At 34.1% G+C, this 21,308-nt stretch overlaps 1 protein-coding gene across 17 annotated transcripts; it reads right to left on the bottom strand.

Moving 5' to 3' along the window:
* Nucleotides 1-5,411: 5,411 nt before the first annotated feature.
* Nucleotides 5,412-21,053, bottom strand: LOC111990581 (disease resistance protein RUN1-like). Of its 17 annotated transcripts, XM_065778904.1 has the most exons (13): nt 19,489-21,053; nt 19,051-19,326; nt 18,113-18,925; nt 17,370-18,027; nt 16,728-17,048; nt 10,347-10,427; nt 10,082-10,139; nt 9,102-9,208; nt 8,094-8,151; nt 7,945-7,998; nt 7,749-7,854; nt 6,367-6,523; nt 5,412-6,108 (listed from the first exon to the last, which is right to left on the bottom strand). In XM_065778904.1, the coding sequence occupies exons 1-5, from the start codon at nt 20,620-20,622 to the stop codon at nt 16,729-16,731; spliced, it is 3,201 nt and encodes a 1,066-aa protein (XP_065634976.1). In that variant the 5' UTR covers nt 20,623-21,053; the 3' UTR covers nt 5,412-6,108; nt 6,367-6,523; nt 7,749-7,854; nt 7,945-7,998; nt 8,094-8,151; nt 9,102-9,208; nt 10,082-10,139; nt 10,347-10,427; nt 16,728. The 17 variants fall into 17 exon arrangements, with proteins under 17 accessions (XP_065634976.1, XP_065634972.1, XP_065634968.1 ...); XM_065778900.1 differs by having other exon boundaries at nt 7,945-8,151; XM_065778896.1 differs by having other exon boundaries at nt 7,749-7,998.
* Nucleotides 21,054-21,308: the final 255 nt, after the last annotated feature.

The following is a 21,308-nucleotide window of genomic DNA, read 5'->3' as shown; positions in this document are numbered from 1 at the left end:
ATTGGAATTCAATCTTCAATCTGTTAGGACAAGAAATGATCACCAAAACAAAGAAAAAAGAAACTGAATAAAAAAGAACACCCTTCCAGATTTGTTAGGACAAGAAATGGTAACCAAACACTGGCTTTGATATTATGGGGTTTTGGAACACAGAGTTGTGTTTCTCCAAAAATTGGCAGAAAAGTTTTCTATAAATCACTTCTCCACAACATATAGAATGAGGAGTCCTGTGTACTAGACACTTTGATTATGTAGTTGATTGGTCAGGAAAATTGGTGTAGGCATAGCAGGCACCCAAGTTATCAAATTCATGATTGCAAGAATTTTTTATTTTATTTTTTATTTTATAATAATTAGTGGATTCAAACTCAAGATATTTCTGTGGAGATCAAAAAGTGCTACTGAGCCACAATTAGAGAGTTATTTTTCAAACTCAGAAAAAAAAAATTTTGAAAGCTCAATAATGTAAATGCTATAGCTAGTTTAGATCCTCAATTTTAATTACAACTTGATTAATTTTAAATCTAAACGCACTTAATGCAGAATATATGTTATTAGAAAATTAATTAATCGAAGCACTCAACAATTGCGAGGATGAACAAATAAGTGCAAGGCAAAAATCTAACAATTGGATTACATGTTTTTTATGCTCTTAACACGTGTCAAGTTTTGTATCAGTTGAATATTATTTACTATATAATTTATAATATTATATTTTATGCATAGTTTAGATTTAAACTTTATATATATATATATTGTGAATCATTATTTCATTGTTTACTTATAAACATCTAAATTAATTTTTTTTTTATAGAAAAAAATCTAAATTAAAATAGATGAATATGTAAAGGTAAAATTATGTGAAAACTTAAAACTACCCAAGATGAACGTTTAACCATTGGTAAATGTGTGTTTTTTGAAGATTAAAAGTATACGCAATTGCTTTAGCTGGAACCATATAACTATGCAAATATTGTTGCGAGTGGTTCCATCATTTGCAAATTATCAAGTTTGGCAGCCTTACAAAACAGATATTCCATTTTGCAAAAAAATTTACATGAACTCCTCTTTTGTGACAACCTTTTATTTATTTATTTATTTATTTATTTATTTGCCGAAATAGCTTAAGAATATTAAGACTTAAGTTAACACATGTGGTAGTTGTAAAACACGTCAGTGATATGAAAAATAGAAAGGTTTAAATATTTTAAATTAAAAAAAAAAAAACATTTTTAGTAGATTGTAATATAAAACATTTTTTTCTCAATATTTTATGTAACTTTTTCCATAAGATCAATATTGTTAGCATCCTTTAAAGATAATACATAATATTTTTGAGAAGAAGAAGAAGCAGAGACGATGCTAACACATAATATAAAATTATTAAGTTTGCATGATTTAAATTTGTGGCAAAAAAAAATATTAATGTATCTATGATAAAAGTTTTTATCTAAATGATATATATTAGTTCATATTTTTTTAGACTTGATTCAAAAAGTATATTCTCAATAGTCTTTTAAGTCTACAAATTGCTTAATCTATGAGCCTAGACACATTCAAAGGGTGCTATCTAAATTTTAAATTATATGACCCTTTATCACACAAATATTTTGATCCCCCCAATGTATGATAAAGGAAGACATGTTTGTGTTTAGCCACTTTCTTGATTTGTGCTACATAATTTAATAGTTTGGAGGATATGATTGGATTTAAATGTTGAATAAAAGAAGATGAGAGGAAAAAAGAGTAAAAATAAAATATATAGCAATAAACATCAAATTATCCAAGTCATTCTATGTAATATAATAACATTATATTATTATTTGCTATATGTATAATATAGTAGGATAATATTTAATCAAAGAGAATATAAAAGATAACAACCTAAAACACAAAACTAAATTACATCATCCCAAAGTAGAATTCTAATTGTTAGGACATATGTGATTCACTTGTTAGGAACATATGTCACTATTTTATGTAATTGGCTATTTCGTTAACAAAACGCACTTTATTTGTAATTGGGTAGATCTAGGATTTGTTTAATGCTTCAAGAAACAAAGTTTCAAATTCAAGTGTTAAAGCCATGCAAGTCTGTCCAAGAATCAAGTGTGAAAAGTGATATTCATTAAAGCTCGATAGCTAGCATCTATCGAGACTTAAGAGCTGTCTGAATCTCGTGGCTCAACAGCAACTCAACAGCTAGGGTATTTGTCGAGGTTTATGAAGTGTAGTTTTTCAAGACTGTTTTTCATCCAATCCGTGATTATATGTTTGGACTTTCTTTTCTCACAACCCTAGACATATATAAGGATTATTTTAAGGGCCGTCAAAGGTGGACACAATTTACACAAGTTTTGAGCAAAGTTTGTTCATGCAAATTGTGATCGGAGACAGAATTTGCCCTAGTTCATCTTTTTTGTGAAGAAACTGTTGTGTTTGTACACCGTAGGGTTTTGTGACCAAGAAACTTCTTGATCTTCATCGTGTGATGAACTGAAGAACTTTGCAGCCAACATCTTCTCTAGTTGGTGATTGAAGTCACGTACTGGGATCCGTGCAATTGGTTAGTCACGTACTAGGAGCCATGCATTACAAGGAGAGATTATCACTACAGAACAAGTCCAAATGGGTATTGGGGTAAGGATTCAACTGTCAGTTGGTATAAGGTACTGGGATTCCTTTACTTGTAACCGCTTGTTGTGATAATAGTAGATTCTCAGGAGTGGTGACCTTAAAATCATTCGGTGGGGTTTTGCCTTGGTGGTTTTTCCCATTCGTAAAAAAATCACCTATGTCAAATTTATTTTTAGCTGCACTTTAACTTAGTTGGTGATTTGTTTGTGCTACCACACTTATTGCATGTTAATTAACTTAATTAATTCACTTGGCTAATTAATTGATTAATTTATCACAAGAGGTCAATACGTTTTTGGCCTATCACTATTTAACACAAAAATTCATCAACCTAAAGAGTTGATGCAAGAACAATTTAACAAACCCAATTGGACTTGTTCTATAGTGACAATCTCTCCTTGTAATGCACAGCTCCCAGTACGTAACTAACCAATTGCGCGAATCTCAGTACGCAACTTCAATCACCAACTAAAGAAGATGTTGGCTCCAAAGTTCTTCAGTTCATCACACGATGAAGATCAAGAAGTTGCTTGGTCACAAAACCTTACGGTGTACAAACACAACAGCTTCTTCAAACAAAAAATGAAAAACAAATTGAGAGAGAGAGAGAGAGAGGTAACCTTTTTTGTGTGAGAAAACTATGCATAGAATGAAAAAGAAAATTTCAAATTTATAGTAAGATGTTGAGAATAAGAAGAGTCAAAATAAAAGAAGATAAAAAGGTTGAGAAAGAATGATATTGAGGTAGAAAGTAGTGGGGAGATGAAGAGGCAAAAGGGAGTAAGAGTTTTGAAAAATTAATAATAAAAACAATGGTTAAAAGATATTTTAATTTTTAAATAATATAATTTTTAAGTCACCTTAAATGAGAAAATGTTTAAAAATATATATAAGAAAAATTGGAAATAAAAAATGATGACGTGACTGCTGATGTGACTTGAGCGTAGCAACATTAAATGTTACGCTTCAACTTTTAGTAATATATAGATTGAAAAAAAAAAAAAAAAAAATTGATTTTTTTTTTTTTTTTTACAAAACCGCCGAAGATATATATATATATATATATATATGAAAAGGTCAACAAAGGTAGGCAATTTTGTGAAGCTGTGCACGCAAACAACTCAAAGCCATAAACATAAATAATAGGCAGTCAAGCCACGTATGTTAACTACTTTCTATTTTAATTTGAACTAGATGATATATTGCACGATGCATGGATATTTTATCATTTTATTTTGAAATAGTTTCTTGCTATTCTTTATGATCTCTATATAATCTTGAACCTTGTGCTTTGCATTTTGAAGAATTAGATTCAATTATATTATATTAGTAAAAAGAGGAAAAGGAAAAAATAAATAGCCTTTATAATCCAACAAGAAGATGAGTCTAGCAGAAAGTTAAACACAACCATCTTTATAAAGAAAAATGAAAGGGTGAAATTTGACCATTTTGTTCAACTAATTAACAAAACCGTAATGATTCGTCTACAATGATTTTTCAGCCTCCCTGAAGTTTCCCTTATACATTAATTATGGCTAAATGTAATAAGAAATATACCTTTTGCTACTAATACCAAGTCTTACATACCAAGAACTAATACCAAAAAAAAAAAATGTCCCACACATAAGGGCCATTTTTGCCATCATGGACCTTCATTCCAAGTGATGCAAATATGTGACCAATTATTTAAGGATGGCCCTTATGGTTATCAAACATAGTAGTCAAGACCTGAAAGAAAATTTTAAAAGAAATTGTGTGAATTTTTATTTATAGATGAACTTTATTACAATCATGTTCAAAGTAGGATAACTATTAAATTCCTAGAAAATTTCATTTAGTGAAGAGAAGCAGCTTTAGTGACCAAATTTGGTAGTATTTTTTTCAAAAATATTCAAAAAATATCATACACTAAGTTGTAGCTTAGTTCTAATTGAAGCTGATTCATCATCGGGAACTATATTAAAAAAAAAATGTAGTTGTTTAAGCTACAATGCCAATTATGTTTGGATGACTAGTGTAGCTTGCATGAATTTTTGTTATTAGGCTACTTGTCCAATGTGGGTCAATTAATTGGGCTTTCTAGGCATATTTTGGCTGGACTAGCCCATTGACTAGTCCAATGCAAATGCTCTTACCAGTACTTCTATGTTATAGCATCCAATCCACAGTCATTGGTTCTATTACTTGAGTTTACACTGCAAGCGGCGTAATGTTTATTGAACTCATATATCGAAATGACATGATCTGCATTAAGACAAAAATGACAGAATTTTTTGCATTTTTTGATAATAATCAATATACAGTTTGACAAATAGGGTAAATTTTGACATACTGGGCCACATGGATAAATTGTTTGGGTTGTTGTTCTTAGAGATCTAAATGGCAGAATTGCCAAGAAGGTTATACATATGTTTAATGCATTGGGTGCAAACAGCGCCCCCTTTGCCATTTTAGCATGAAATTTGCTTGTTCTTATTGGTAGTATTATTTATTAATTTATTTATTGCTAAGCGAATAAAAGAGATGGGTAAAATAATCAAAGATGAATAACTAATTTTCTTTTTTCTTTTTTTAATTTATAAGTACAGGATGCCTTAAAAAGTAAGTCAGTGTACATGTAATTGAAAGTACGTTCAATTACTTTTCTCTTCTGATTCTGGGTTATCCCAAGTTTCAAGCCTAAAGAATGATAGTGACAAGTGAATATTTAATATAAACTTAGTTACTTTTTCATCAATGAAGCAAGAAAGTAAACATCACCATGCAGCTGCAAGTACTCCCAACAAAATCAAACTGACTTCTTATTAAAACCTTGAACACTTGAAAATGATTTGGGTATAAGTATAAAAATGAAATCATGCAAGAAATTCTATTCCAAAAATATCTTTACTCTAAAATTGGATCTTATTTACATTGACAAAACTCCGGAACCAAATCTATATAATATCCCAATTTGACAAGCAAAATAGATGTCCTGTCAAACCTTTCTCAATAACCATTTCCTCGTTGCAAATTTCATGGCCATTCTCTCATCTTCTAAGAGTTCAAAAACCCTCTAAAAAGAGCTTCTCATCTATTTTAGGAACAATTTGAAGTGTTGTATCAATACATTCTATTCAATTGTTGTCTTTGTCCTTTTCTCGGCACCCACATTTGTTTTGACTACTCATGGCCTTTCCTCAAGTGCTTCTTGTATCTCTCCCTCGATGATCTCTGAAATTTTTGAGAACATGCTGAGGCTTAAGAAGTTGCAAACTTTCATTTTTCCCTTGATAAGATATTTCAAGCTCCCTAGCTGGATATTGCATATCCCAAGTTATAGTCAATCCCATCCAAAAGGCATTATTGTTGACCTCCATTTTCATGTCCAAACAACTTGATCTTCCATTCTGACTTCCATTACCATAAATCAGGCACAAATCAGAAATATGAGATCCCCCTATATTTGTATGCAGTTGCATCCGAATGCCCCTGCAATATGTCATTTTTAAATGAAAGCTACTCAAAATTATCCAGTTCATTGATTATTATACAATCCATATGATCATATATACTTCATCCCATGTTACCCAAAAACACTCAGTTTACTAAATGAATACAGAATTAATATCAATTCATCAAAGGGGAAAAAAAATACAAGTTTGTATGCTATGCTTTAGGGTGCTCTTTAGTGATAACTAGAGGAAAACCCATTATCCTAGCAAAATTACTAATGGGATAGAATGGCACCTTGCTATAAGCTTCCCAAAGCTAAACATCAGCTGCCATAGTGCCACTGTTCTACAAATTCATCCCAAGAAAAGCCATTCTAATTGAGGACACCCGTAATGCCTGTATACTCTTTCATTAAGCTCATTATTGGCAGAGGATTGATCATTCTCTTCACCTAAAAGAACCACACCAATATATACAAGTTAGAGTAATGACTTGAACTTTGTGGCTTTGCTCTACTTTCTCCCCCTGTGTCTTGACCCCCCCGCCCCCTCCCCACCCTCCTCTACAACCACACTATTTTATCTTATAAATCTTAAATTTCACAAACAGTTAAAAATCATGGCAGAGCCTCATTAGATGTTTCTGCTTTATTATATTTATATTAGATATCTTTGCATATATACTATCTATTAACAAACAAATGATATAATTGCCCATATTTGTGTACATAATGTCACAGATGTCTTTCATTCTAAGTGATACCTGAATAACAAAAGTACAAGAATATTGTACACAACTCTGACAATATCTTCATGATCTAATAGGTCTTTTTTTTCTAATTTTTTTTCTTTTATGGTAAGTCATTTCCTGATAATCCTTGCCTGAACTGAAATCTGACTCTCAGTTTTTTTAAACACCATTATATTGAGAACTACATAAAACACAGAAATAACTTAAACTAGAAAATCATGCCACTCAATTTAGGTACAGAATCAAAGGTAATTATCATACAAAAGGGTCCCTTAATTAAGATCATGTCTAGACTATTGAACTACAAGAAATAGGAGAGAAGAGCATATCACATAGCTAGTGCAAAAGAACAAGATTTATTTCGACTTCAAATAGAAGCAGATACAACTACATGTTAACTTGTCTTAATGCATGATTACAAATAGATCAGAGACAGGGCTCCTCCACCTTCCATATTACTGACTTGCTAACATGATTACAAATGCATTTGCAAAAAACAATATTAAAGCCTTGTATTAAGAAAATTGAAGAGGGAACTATTCAGGATGGAAAAAATTGGGATCTGAGAAAGGGCACCCCCTTCCACAAAGCCTAAATTAGGGAAGGACAAGAAAATATATTAGATAAAATAACGACTTTTTCTCTACAATTTGCAAATATTAGATCTGATACTTTGAACAAAATCAGACACAAAAATGGAAAATGCTCTTCAATTTATCATACATATAAACCACCTATAACAGCATACTAAAGTAAGAAAGAAAGTATGTAGTTAAATGCACTTCAGTTTAACGTCCATATATATATATATATATATTGATAGAATCTAATGTCCATATTTGTTCAATCATCAAATTCCAAGAAGCCTAAAACAAAGATCCTTGCAGCAATTAATAAAGTTAATTTCGCATGGGAAGAGAACCTACCTTACAGCCTGCAATATCTGCCAATTCATCTTATGCTCAAACCAATTCACTTGAAACCCATATTCTTTTTTAATGCAGAAATTTCTCAATGCAAAGAAGCAGAAAACTAAGATAACCAAGCTAAGTTAAATTTCCAATAGAAGATGATGCAGGGATCATCTATAATGAAGTTTGAAATTTCAATTTCCTTTCCCACCTGAAACACAATAAGAATGCCTCTTGCTGCTCTTGCAATCATCCTTTTCAGCTTCTTCATAACAAAATAGAAACGTAAGAGAAGGGCTATAGGATCCCCCTTACTTAACCATCTATAATGCTGAAAAGGCCAGTTGAAAATATGTTCACCAGATCTGAGAATGTCAGAGTGGAGACACAAGCTGAAGTCCATTTTGACCAACCAAATCTGAAACAAATACAAAGAAAATTACAAAATGTCATGCCCCTATGCATAAAACAAAAACAAATTAGGACATCCAGACTCCAAACCCAAAACAACATGCATGTATCTCAAGTATCACTGCATCACCCTTCCCAAGAACCACGTATTATTGGCTACCATGTGATTGATGTTTCCTGTTTTTGATCTGACACATGGAAAGTATTGAATTTTTAATCAAGTTCAAGTCATGGGATTCCAAATCTTGCAAGATTATGTGATTGATGTTTGCAGTTTTTAGATATGTTCAATACAAGTAATTCTTAGGCACTCCCGGAGCATGGAGAATGGTGCTCCCTCCTCTCATATTCATGGTGGGATCCGCTCATTAAATTCATGGTGGGATCCACCATAAATGTGAGAGGAGGGAGTACCATTTCACTATACTCCAGGACTACCTAAGAATTTTCTTGTTCAATACTATCACCAAATGTCATCCTTTGTTGAGAAGCACATTTTCTTGGATGACTTCCAGACTTTTATATTGCACTCCAAGCTTTCAATGTATTTAATATTTTTCTGCCATGCTTGATCTTTTGAAAATGTTGCTTTTCTTTACGCTGGAAACAATGACTAATAATATTAAAGAATAAATAAATAAAAAAGGGATACATTTGCTTCTTTGTTGTTTGTTACAATTGGGCTTACAAATATACTATTTCTCATCAAGAATGTCTTTTTTAGTGTAATAAAAATCGGATGGTTCATGGTTGATACATAAATAGGTGTGTATGAGATCGAGAACCTAATATAATTTGATGCCCCTCAAATGAATATTATCATTTAGAATCATACATATAATACTTAGATAAACAATAAATATCTTCTAGTATGTAATTGAAAAGTTTTGAATTTCTCAAAAATCAAATCAACAAGTAAAATTATAAATATTGAATGGAAAAAAGAAGAAGAATCACCAACTGCAAAAATGTCTTTCTATATTCTTTTGTTATCATCTTTGAATGGATCAAGTCAATAAAATTGTCCAATAGGCCTTAAAAAAAACTTATTCCAAGTTCTCAGCCTGCAAAGACAAATAAAGACTTTTACATTGATATTAGAGAGTGAAAAGATCATGTAAATGCCAATAAAATGAAAATTTTGCATGCTAAAAAAAATTGTAAGTTCTTAGAAACTGCAACATTTGAAGGAAAAAAAAGGGTATAGCCATGAGTTTTAAGGCAAACAAATTAAGCAGAAATGTATTTAAAACATGTTCAACTGGCAAAATACTGATTTGTGCATAAGGTTTCTCAATAGATAGAAGCATCATTGCACACAAATTTAAATATCAAATTGGAAGCCAACTTCTGGGGATGATGGTTCACCCGGGCTGAATTGCTAATATTTTTACCCTCCAAATGAATAACTTGTGTGATTATATTTATCATGTAAATACAATAATACATGATACAAGAACCAGAAAAAAAGACCTTTACATAAAATGTCAAGAGTCAGAAGACCATATAAATGCCTATAATAGAACACATTGGACAGCAGGTGAGCATAACAGAAGAATATACACTGAAACGGTGATGAAAACAAAATTGTATACTGAAAAAAATATCTAGTTCTAGGAAGTCATGAATTGATTGTACCGATCTTTTCTACCTATAGGTAGTATTGAGAGAGAGAGAGAGAGAGAGTGAGAGTCCCAGCTCATAGTCGTCAATGTCTAGAGTTTAGTAATTTTGCCTTTCATCAGGGTTGTCATTTCCATATATAAGAAATAAATCTTTGAAAATTGGGAGAGTTCTATTATGGTATGTTTGTTCAGAAGATCTTAATTTAAAAAATTTTAGAGTTCTTTAAAATTTTGCAACTTCAGAAAATTCTAAATCAAAGTAAATATAAATCTCCGCCAGTCTGTTATAGGCTTGTGAAAAGAAAATCTTACAGACACCATTACATGAAACCAACATCTTGATCAACTTGCTAATACCCTCCATCAGTCGCTGGATTTTCATAAATCAAGCAGAAATAAGCACAATTATCAGTTCTATAACATCATATTTTAGGATAGCAATACAGAAAATGAAATAATGCAATTGAAAGAACATTGATATTTAGCTTAAGGAATAACACATATAAGACAATATAAGTAGACAATAACATTCTTGAATTACTGGGGAAAGCTCTCAATGCTGAACCAAGAAACATACCAATCATCAAATTGGGGTCTTCATTGTCAAAATCTGCATTGCATCTCCATCAGAAACCTCTTCACTCTATGCAAAAATAATCTGTGACAACTCAGAACAGATTAATTTCTATATGAAGAAGCATAAGGATGCAGCATAAAGAACAACATATGTTCTAAAGATACAAGATTGGATATAAGAATACTAGACATAATATTAGTGGTTACATTTCTCATTATATTGCCTTCTCAAATGTTTGCATCTATGGCTTAGAGCATCTTTGTCATGATAAGACCAATGTCCCATTGAACAGTCCAATTGATAAATTACAATTACTTAAATACAAAATAAAAATAAAAATAAAAATAAAAATAAAAAGACCATCAAGAACAGACCAATCAAGAGTCTTCCCATCTCTCCCACAGTGGAAACTAATTGGAGTTGAAAACAAAATCACAATATCCTCAAAGACAAGAAATTTAGAATTTCAACTAACTCCAAATAAACCCAATAACAATGGAAAAATTAGTTTTACCAACTACCACATGTTATAACTCAAATCCCCCAAAATTCCGATATAAATAAACCTTAAATAGCCACCATTAGCACAACCATAAACTCACTCATCAAATAATTCCACCAATACAAAACCCATACATATAAACACATAAATATCACTTCCAAAGCTCATAAATCATATGGGTATCCTTATCAAAGCTTAGATAAAAATAACCTCAAAGAATAGCATAAAACCTATATGTTGAACATACTATTGTGAAAGAAAGAATGAAACAGAGCAAACAGAGCAAACAGAGCAACACAGAAATAAAGAAAGAAGATGACCAAAACGACAAGGCTTACAAGCAACAGAAGAAAGGGAAGATAAAGGAAAACGACAGTGTTTTTGAATAAGTGACCAACACGTGAGAGAGCACACACGTGAGAATGTTGTAGTGCTGAACAGTTGTCATAACAGAATTAGTTAGTTTGTTAGAAGTTGGTTAGATTAATTTTTGGTTGTTATTTGGCTCTGTAACCGTGTATATAACAGAGCATCAATGTAAATTAATTCATTCAATTCATTCTAATCAAAAGATCCTTTTGGTTCTCAGTCAAACTTTCTCTTTCTTTTCAATTCTCCAAAACCTTTGATATGGTATCAGAGCTATTCAAGCTCATCAATGGCTTCCGCGTCTAACACTGCTTCAGGATCAGAAACTCTTCCCTCCAACACCTCTGACACTGCAAATCGAAGATCATCCAATCAAGCTCCTTCAATGGAAGATATGAATATTAATCCTTCAAGCCCTTATTTCATTCCACCATCTGATGTTGTTCTGGTTTCCCAACCATTGATTGGGCTAGAAAATTACCTAAGTTGGTCAAGGGCTGTGTTTCTATCTCTCAGTGGTAGAAACAAATTTGGTTTTCTTGATGGTTCGATCTCTGCACCTGATCTCTCTCATCCTTTGTACAACGCATGGCACAGAGCAAATACCACTATTCTTTCATGGATGGTGAATTCTTTGAGCAAAGATTTGGCCACAAGTGTCATGTACATTCATACTGCAAGGGAGTTGTGGATTGATATGCGTGATAGGTTCTCACAGCCAAATGTTCCACGATTTTTTGAAATCCAGAAAGAAATCTCAAAGCTTTCACAAGGTTCATCATCGGTGAGTTCTTATTTCACCAACTTTAAAATTTTATGGGATGAACTTGTGCACTATCAATCCTTTTCTACTTGTACCTGTGTGTGTATCTGTGGTTCTCAAAAGAATCAGCTGTGTGCTCAGCAAAAGGATCAAGTGTTTCGATTCCTCATGGGACTTAATGATAGTTATTCCACCATTACTAGTCAAATCTTGATCACTGAGCCACTTCCAGCTTTGAACAAAGCTTATTCTTTGATCCTACAAGAAGAAAAACGTAGGCAAGTTGGTCAAGCTGATTTGGTTATAGAACCAACAGCTTTGTATGCTAACAACTTGAACTCTAAGGGGTTTCAAAGTCATCAAGGTAATCAGGGTGTGGTTCATGGAAATCACAATGGAAGGAATGGTAATCTGAAGAAGGAAAGACCTGTATGTACCTACTGTGGGGTTGTTGGACATATAGCAGATAAATGCTATAAACTACACGGGTACCCTCCAGGATATAAGCACAAAGGAAAAGCCTCTGTCAATCAGGTCTCTAGCAATGGATCTTTAGGAGGTTTCTTTTGCAACAATGGTGTTTTTGGAAATGTTACTCCTCAGCCTATGCATAATTTTCCTGTTCAAACTGATCAGATGCATTACCTTCCACAACCTCAATTCAATGCACCCCAATCTCAATTCAGTGCTCCTCAGTGTCCTATCACTCAGAATCAGTGTGAGCAACTGCTTTCTTACCTTGCTTCTCAGTCTAAAGTTCCTCAATCCACTCATCAAGCTGCCTCAGTCTTGTCTCCACTGAGTGGTGCTGCTGGAAATACAGGCTTCAATTCTTCCATGCCTTATCTTGCCAATTTCTCAGGTAACTCTCTTTGGCTGCCTCAAAATTTTTCCCATTCCATATTTTCTGCCCATATAGTTGATAGGCATGCTCATAAGGCAAATGACTGGATTATTGACACTGGTGCATCAGACCATATGGTCCATTCAGTGTCCTGCTTATCTTCTATTACTTCTACCATAAATACCTTCGTTTATTTGCCAAATGGAGAAAAGGCCTTAGTTACTCACATAGGCACAGTTCATGTTTCAGATCAACTTACATTATATGGAGTTCTTTGTGTTCCTTCTTTTACTTTCAATCTCATCTCAGTCAGTCAGCTCACTAAAACCCGGTTTTGTTGTCTCATATTTTTTGGTTCCTTTTGCTTTATCCAGGACCTAGCCAATTGGAACATGATTGGACTGGGTAAAGCATCAAAGGGCCTTTATCTACTGCAACAGAATTTTTCTCCCTCATCTGCTCTTGCTGCTTCTTCACAGCTTCCTAGTTCAACTCCTTCTGTTAAAACTTCTGTCAATAATGTTGATTTGTGGCATTTTCGTTTAGGGCATCCTTCTTATGCTAAAATGTCACTGCTTAATCAGCTTGTATCTGGTTCCAAGTTTAATAAAGAAGCTTGTTGTGATATTTGTCATTTTGCTAAACAAAAAAGGTTATCTTTTCCTATTAGTTCTCATGTATCTCATTGCCTCTTTGATCTTGTGCATTGTGATCTTTGGGGACCTTTCTCAGTTCCAACTGTTGAAGGTTACAGATTTTTTCTTACCATTGTGGATGATTACTCTAGGTGTACTTGGGTTTATTTGCTTAAATCCAAGTCTGAAACACAAGCTCTTGTTGAACAATTTTCAAACATGGTTGAAACTCAATTTAACACCAAAATTAAATGTATTAGAACTGATAATGGCACTGAATTCTTTATGAAGGATTTCTTTAAATCTAAGGGCATTTTGCATCAATTAACTTGTGTTGAGACCCCTCAACAAAATGCAATTGTTGAGAGAAAGCATCAACACATTTTAAATGTTGCAAGAGCCTTGAGGTTTCATTCTTCCTTGCCATTGAAGATGTGGGGTGACTGCATTCTTACTGCAGTCTATCTCATAAATAGGTTACCCTCAAAACATTTAAACAATAAAACTCCTTTTGAAATGCTATTTCACAAAACTCCTTCCTATACTCACATTAAAACTTTTGGCTGCTTATGCTTCACTTCTACTCTTTGTCAAAACAGACATAAATTTGCACCAAGAGCTAAGAAATGTGTTTTTCTAGGATATCCCAGTGGTATTAAAGGGTACAAGGTCATGGATTTGGCAACTAACTCCACATTTGTTTCTAGAGATGTGTTTTTCTATGAACATATCTTCCCTTTTTCTTCTAGTCTTTCCTCACTGCCCTTATCTGAGTCTTCCATTCTTGATTCCACTTCTTTTGTCTTTCCTCATTCCATACCTGATTCTTGCATATCAGATTCAACCCTTTTAAACAACAATAATCCTGTCATCTCTCCTTCTGCAGATTCTGGTTCTGCAGATTCTAGTTCTGCAGATTCTGGTTCTGCAGATCAGTTTTCTAGTCCTTCTTCTCATTCATCACTTCCTCATGTCCCTACACTTCATGTTGATTCTGAAATTGATACTGTTCCTATGCATGTTTCTAGGCCAGCCTCTCCCTTACCCCTCAGAAAATCCACTAGACCTCATAACCCTCCCTCCTACCTTCAAGACTATACCTGCAAATCAGTCACTTCCTCCCCACCTGCACCTTCATCTGGCCTACCTTATGACATATTTGCCTACCTTACCTATTCTAATCTTACCAAACATTACCAGCAGTTTGTTATGGCTGTTGACTCCACTTCACCTGACCCTACCACTTTCCATAAGGCTGTTCAGTCTCCTCATTGGAGAGCTGCTATGGACACTGAAATTGCAGCCTTAGAACTCACACGCACTTGGACTCTAACCACCCTTCCTCCTGGTAAGATTCCAATTGGCTGCAAGTGGGTCTACAGAACTAAATACAAATCAGATGGCTCCATTGAAAGGTATAAGGCTCGCTTGGTTGCTAAAGGTTATACACAGAGAGAAGGCCTTGATTATACTGATACATTCTCTCCTGTAGCCAAGTCAGTTTCTGTCAGAATTCTTTTATCTCTAGCTGCTGTGAAAGGCTGGACTCTTCACCAAATGGATGTCAATAACGCCTTCCTCCATGGTGATTTGTCTGAGGAAGTTTACATGAGTCTTCCACCTGGTTTTCACAGCAAGGGGGAGTGTGCTTCTTCCTCTAATTGTGGTCCTTTGGTTTGCAAACTAAACAAAAGTCTCTATGGATTGAAACAAGCCTCACGGCAATGGTTTGCTAAATTTTCTTACACTTTGTTGAATTTTGGATTTGTCCAATCCAAGGCAGATTATTCCCTTTTTACATACACTAAAGGTACTTCCTTCACTGCCCTATTAGTATATGTGGATGACATTTTACTCACTGGTAATGATCCTAGCTGCATTGCTGACTTGAAGCACTTGCTTGACACTAAGTTTGGCTTGAAAGACTTAGGTTCCTTGAAGTATTTTCTGGGTCTTGAGGTGGCAAGAAGTGATAAGGGTATAAGCTTGAATCAAAGGAAGTATTGTTTGGAAATTCTGCAGGATACAGGGTTCTTGGGGTCCAAACCACTTAGAACTCCAATGGAACAAAATCTACATCTTTCAAAGGATGTGGGAAAGCTACTTCCAGATGCAAGTCAGTATAGGAAGTTGATAGGAAGGTTGCTTTATCTTACCTTAACCAGACCTGATATCACCTATGCAGTCCACAGATTGAGTCAATTTTTGGCTGAACCAAGGGAACCTCACATGTTAGCAGTTAATAGGGTGTTGCAATATCTGAAGGGTACTCCAGGTAAAGGTTTATTCTTCTCCAGCAACTCCAAAATGCAAGTTAAAGCTTTCTGCGATGCTGATTGGGCAGGCTGCCCTGATACCAGAAGATCAATCACGGGTTACAGTGTGTTCTTAGGAGATTCCTTAATCTCATGGAGGTCTAAGAAGCAATGTACTGTCTCTAGATCTTCAGCAGAGGCAGAATACAGGTCAATGGCTATAACAACTTGTGAAGTTGTGTGGGTTCTTCAATTGCTACGCGATTTGAGAGTTGATCATCCATGTAGTGCTCAGCTTTTCTGTGACAACCAGGCTGCATTACACATAGCAGCCAATCCTGTCTTCCACGAGCAAACAAAACATATAGAAGTTGACTGCCATTTGGTCAGGGACAAGATAATAGAGGGTGTGATCAAAACCTTTCACGTTTCAAGCCAGTTTCAAACAGCAGATATCTTCACCAAAGCTTTGGGACTTCCAACGTTTAGCAGGTTGATAAACTGTTTGGGTTTAATTGATATTTTCTCCCCAACTCTGAAGACTTCAAATGATCAAGTCAATGATTCTGTAAATCATGACTTGAGGGGGAGTGTTGAACATACTATTGTGAAAGAAAGAATGAAACAGAGCAAACAGAGCAAACAGAGCAACACAGAAATAAAGAAAGAAGATGACCAAAACGACAAGGCTTACAAGCAACAGAAGAAAGGGAAGATAAAGGAAAACGACAGTGTTTTTGAATAAGTGACCAACACGTGAGAGAGCACACACGTGAGAATGTTGTAGTGCTGAACAGTTGTCATAACAGAATTAGTTAGTTTGTTAGAAGTTGGTTAGATTAATTTTTGGTTGTTATTTGGCTCTGTAACCGTGTATATAACAGAGCATCAATGTAAATTAATTCATTCAATTCATTCTAATCAAAAGATCCTTTTGGTTCTCAGTCAAACTTTCTCTTTCTTTTCAATTCTCCAAAACCTTTGATACTATAAAAAGAGATTAGAACTTTTACCTCAAATAAAATATGCGAAGGTGCTTAAGGATTTTCCTGGTGATCTTGCCGAAAAACATGATGGTGAAGATGGTGGTGTGGAGCGTACCGGTGGAAGATGATGAGAGAGTGAAGAGTGTTTGAGGGAAAAATGAAAAATCAGACCTTCACTTTTCTTTTTTTTAAATAAAGAAAATTGTTGTTTAAACAATGTTCCAAAACATTGCCTTACTTTTCTTTTTCTTTTTTTACTCTTTCTTTTTACTTGGGGCGTTACAGGCTGGGCCACTGAAGATGAGCCCAAATCAAACCCATCAACATTTGATGAGTCAAATGAGAAACCTAAATAAATATAGCAAGACACAATAGTAAATAGGAGTGAAATGAGTTAATAAGAAGACTAAAGTAAACAGGAAGAAACTTCTTGTAGAATGAAAACGAAAATATTGTTCCGCGTTTGGGGCTTCACGATTAGCTATTCTATTGTATGGTTTATGGATAAGTAATAAGGAAAATCAAAATATATATGATCAACAAAACGCCAATGTTGCTTTTGGCCTCCCATGAATTAGTAAGCATTATTCATACATATAAAAAATATAAATAAAAAAAGACGAGTAAACAAAAGTAAAGTGTTGTTCATAGAAGCGAAGGGAATAATACCTTTATTAGCGGCAAAATCTGGATCATGTTGTGGTTGCTCTATATACTTCACATCTGCTCTTGCAGCGCGACGTAGAGACTTCAACATGAGAGGGTGGAGATGCTTCGAAATGTCTTGAAAGAGAGGGCAATTGCAATCTACATGGACTCCTATCCTTTCAACGATAGGAGCAATCTTTTCTCTGGATGAAGGATAATAAGAAGCATTGAAAGGTTCACAGCGGATCTCAACATGATTCCGATCAGTTAGTTGCAAGTCCCGAAATAGTCCCTGCAATGTGCTCTGAGGTCTACAGATAAAACACAGATGCCAACGCCTCGTATTTTTTCTAACCTCAAACATTCGTTCTCTACCATTGATGGAAATGAAGACATAATAATCACAATTACAAAGGAAATCTTGCATTCCAAAAGCAATGCAGAGAGCAATTGTTGGAAATTCGGGACCAATCGAGAATGATATTAAATTTCCATCCCTTTGATGGTTGAACCAATTTGGAATATCATTCTTACGTCCTGCCACCTCAAAACTACATTCACGAAAGCAGTATAGATGAGTCCCATACATTGTAGATGAGTGTGGAAACATTAACATGTGGCTTGTTACTCCTAAACATGGTGGTAGATTTGGTGGAAGCCCTATGATTTCTGGAAGCAGCTGCATGCAATTAGCAAATTCAATCATGTAGTATTTGTGAAGGTAACACAAATAGTTTCTTAATATCTTTAAGAGAGAGATATACCTGAAAGAATGATTGTGAATCCAGCGATGGGCAATATCCTACATCTACACATCTTATACTATGTGGAAGCCTTTGGATTTCCCAAAACTTATTGCAATCTCCAATAATAAGCGTATGTAATCTCTCAAATCTGCTTATACATTCTGGGAGGGTGACAACTTTGCTTTTGTAGATTTCTAACACTTCCAGTGTGAGGGGGCAACAACAATTCAAAATAAATTCTATTTCTGAGCGAATTTCAAAGAAATAAAGTTGTAGTCGTTTCAACATTGGAAAAACATATTTGGAAGAGCAACCAAGAGAATTGCACATTGGCTGTCTATCAATCTCCACGTTCTTTGGAAATATGAAATCGCCAGCAAGTTGAAGCTCCTTTATATGTTGTAAATTATAGATGCTACTTGGAAGACGTGCCTCTCCAGAATCCGATGATATAATTAAGCCCTCAAGCCCAATCAAATTCCCAAATGACGGAGGCAATTCATTAGTACAGTTCCCCTCAAGATTTAAATATTGAACACCTTTCATTTTGTGCAAGATATTTGGGAACTTCTTAATCCTCTCGCATTCCAACAGATCAAAATATCTAAGAGATTTCATTGTGAGACAGTTCGGAAGAGTTTCAAGTTTTTGGCATTGGAAAAGGTCCCACACTTCAAGCTTATCAAGATGCCCCACAGAGTCATCAATCTCAACTAAATTTCTACACCCTTCAAGTATCAATTGCGTTATGTTTGGGGCCGTTGATAAGTTAGGTATTTTCATAATCAGATTGCACCAACTAAAGTCCACATTTGTCAAGGATACAAAATTCTGTAGAAAAAAAAAAAAATTTTGAAAGTTAGAACATGGTTTAATCTTTAAAGAAGTATATATAAATTAATTAAAAATTAAAAACTTTGAAAAAAATAATAATTTATAAATGCTAATGATCATACCTGGATGAGTGGTTCCTTTAATCGGCTATAAGGCATGTTGAGCACAATCAGTTTTTTAGGGAAAAAATTAGATGGGAACGAAGAAAATGGATATCCATGCCAATCAAGCAAGCTTAATTTATTGGGAAGACATACAAGGGGTCCATTGCGACAACGTACATTACGAATCAAAAGCAATCTAAGATTTTTCATCTTACAAAATTGTGCCTTTATTTGCACCTTTTCGGATTTTGATTTCGGCGACCATAATATTATGCTTCGAATTTTATCTGAACCCTAGTTGAACAAAAGGGTAAGTGAATCACCAAAACATATAATAGTTAACAAATTTTAAACAAAAATCGCATTTAGAATAAATAAATAAATAAAAGGGGAAAAAGAGTAATACATCTTTCATGTGAAGTAAAGGGAGGAAGTGAATCAAAACAACAAACATACCATATTTTTAGTTACTACATCAAGAGCTTCCTTATAACGCCATAGTCTGCTACGTTCCCCAGGCTTTTTTAGTGCTTCTTGTCGAACAATGTCCATACCCATTTGTTGTAATAAGTCATGCATCAACAAATAATAATTATATTGATCAATAGTCAAGAGACACTTATCAATAAGTTTTCGAATACCATATACTGGGTATAAACCACAAGCTTTCAGTACATCCTTAATCATATTATAACTCATGTTATATCCCTTGAAGAAACATGCAATATCAAGGAAAATATTTTGTTCATTTTCAGTTAATCCTTCATAACTTCTTCTTAGTATTTTTTTAATATCTTCATGAAGATTTTTTTTATAATAATCTAATGCATCATTCCATTCTTGTATAGTTTTCTCACACAAATCACGACCCATTACTTTTAGAGCTAGAGGAAGGCCTTTGGCATAACTTATAGCTTGTTTCTCAAGTTCCAAATAATCTTCAGGGACTTCGTTTCTTGGGAAGGCATGCTTACGAAAGAGTTCAATAGCTTCATCTTCATCTAATTCCTTAACCCCATAGTCATAGGTTGAAAGACCATTTCGATTAACTAGCAAGCTTTTATATCTTGTTGTCAGAATGATTCTACTTCCAAATGCAAAGCATTCACATTGTCCGAGCAATGTTTCAATCTGGTCGGCATTATCCACGTCATCAAGAATGATAAGAACCTTTTTCAGGCGAAGAATTTTATTTATCCTTGTTTTTCCTTCATATATAGTGTTCACCCTCAAATTCTTGTCCTTTGAGACACCCTTAAGAAGTGTCTCTTGTAAATGGATTATGCCTTGATCTGTCTTTGACCACTCTCTAACATTCTCTAGAAAACTTTTTGCTTTGAAACGATTTGAAAAGCTATTATATATAGCTTTTGCAATTGTAGTTTTGCCTATTCCACCAAGGCCAGTGATCCCTACCATGCGAACATCATTTGATTCAATATCTAAAAGTTTTGTCACCGCCTCTATGCGAGAATTTATTCCAACCGGCTCCATTGTAGCATCATTTGATGGCATTTGAATGAATTCAAAATTTAAGATCTCTTCAACAATTTTTTCGATAAGTTCAGATTCAGTGCAACTGTCATTCATAGAGCATTTAATTAACACATGTAACGAGTTGGACTATAAAAAATAAATAACATAAACTGAATGCAAGATGATTAATTTTTACATCACAATTATAGTGTTGTTAGATGAAGTGAGTGACATATAACTCATGGATTGAAAATTTTTATTTAATTCACTTTTTTTGGGTAGCAATTAGCTTTTGGGATGAAGTTGCATTAAAAGTCCACTTAGATGACGCCCAAGCCTTTTTAAGCAATTTTACAATGTGAATAATATCTCAAGTGAATTCTAAGTTTTTCAATAAGAGTGTTATTTATTTTTGTAGAGGTCTTTTTAATATTAAAATTATGTGATGACATTTATGTGATTTGGGGTGATGGACTAGGTGAGGATTAAGGAAGAGAAAAAATTTAAGGGTAAAATGGTAAATTTTTTGTCAAGATATTTTTGTGATGAGTTTCCATAATAACCCATACATCACCATACCCCCCCCCCCCTCCCCCCTCTACTTTTCTTGAGCCGTTTCCCTCTCTCTCCCCAATGGTGACCGAACCTCCAAGCTCCCATATCTCTTTCCTCATTTCTTTCTTTCTCTCTCTAGTCGAGTCGAGACCTCCTTGTTAGGGAGGATTATGTCTCCATTGGTTTTCCTAGTAGCTAAAGCTCCATGAGATTTTGAAGTGGTTTAAACCCAAGGTAAAAATCTA

Source organism: Quercus suber, unplaced genomic scaffold (assembly GCF_002906115.3).
Source record: "Quercus suber isolate HL8 unplaced genomic scaffold, Cork oak 2.0 scaffold_193, whole genome shotgun sequence".
NCBI classification, from domain to species: domain Eukaryota; kingdom Viridiplantae; phylum Streptophyta; class Magnoliopsida; order Fagales; family Fagaceae; genus Quercus; species Quercus suber.
This window is presented reverse-complemented; position numbering and strand designations above follow the sequence as displayed.

Coding starts and splice junctions, on each gene's coding strand:
- LOC111990581 (XM_065778893.1), bottom strand. CDS start 20,622: ATGAATGACAGTTGCACTGAATCTGAACTTATCGAAAAAATTGTTGAA. Junction 19,327..19,488: donor ATGTAGTAACTAAAAATATG/GTATGTTTGTTG, acceptor TTGTTCAACTAG/GGTTCAGATAAAATTCGAAG. Junction 17,049..17,369: donor AGATTTTGCCGCTAATAAAG/GTATTATTCCCT, acceptor ATATTTATTTAG/GTTTCTCATTTGACTCATCA.